This window comes from Pteropus alecto, unplaced genomic scaffold (genome assembly GCF_000325575.1).
Source record: "Pteropus alecto unplaced genomic scaffold, ASM32557v1 scaffold125, whole genome shotgun sequence".
NCBI lineage: Eukaryota > Metazoa > Chordata > Mammalia > Chiroptera > Pteropodidae > Pteropus > Pteropus alecto.
Genome location: NW_006436888.1, coordinates 4,005,063 through 4,005,505, shown reverse-complemented (window position 1 = coordinate 4,005,505; position 443 = coordinate 4,005,063). Strand labels below are relative to the sequence as shown.

Below are 443 nucleotides of genomic sequence, written 5' to 3'. Positions count from 1 at the left end.
GGGAGGGCAGGGCCTGCAGCTGGGGAGATTTGCTCAAATTCGGGCTGAGCTGATAGAGATCCTGAGGGACTTGGGACGGACCAGGACTGTGTGGCTTAGCACCAGCCGCTGTCCTCACTGTGGCAGCAAGACATTCTATGACACAGAGCCCATCCTATGCCCCTGTGGTAGTCCTGCCTAGTGGGGTATTTCCAGCAAAGCTTTCTTCTGGGCACTTGGAAACTGAAGCCTGGGACCGGGGTGCAGGATACAGAAAACAGAGACCCATGGTTTCAGACCTGTGCTCGGTGTGAACAGGAAAAGAAGGTGACCCAGCTGGCATGCAGGATTGCAGGGGGAGTTGACGGGACCTTAGGGGACAAGTGTTCTCTAGAGTCACAAACATGAGTCTGAATTGCTGGAGGGGGATCTGGGCTTGCGATGCACATGCGGCAGTTATGCTG

General features: G+C 55.5%; 1 protein-coding gene across 1 annotated transcript in view; it reads left to right on the top strand.

Moving 5' to 3' along the window:
* Window positions 1-181, top strand: part of LOC102879590 (PRAME family member 25-like) — a 9,445-nt gene extending 9,264 nt beyond the window's left edge. Inside the window, 1 exon segment of the mRNA XM_025048525.1 lies at window positions 11-181. Within this exon segment, the coding sequence (XP_024904293.1) occupies window positions 11-181 (171 nt within the window).
* Window positions 182-443: the final 262 nt, after the last annotated feature.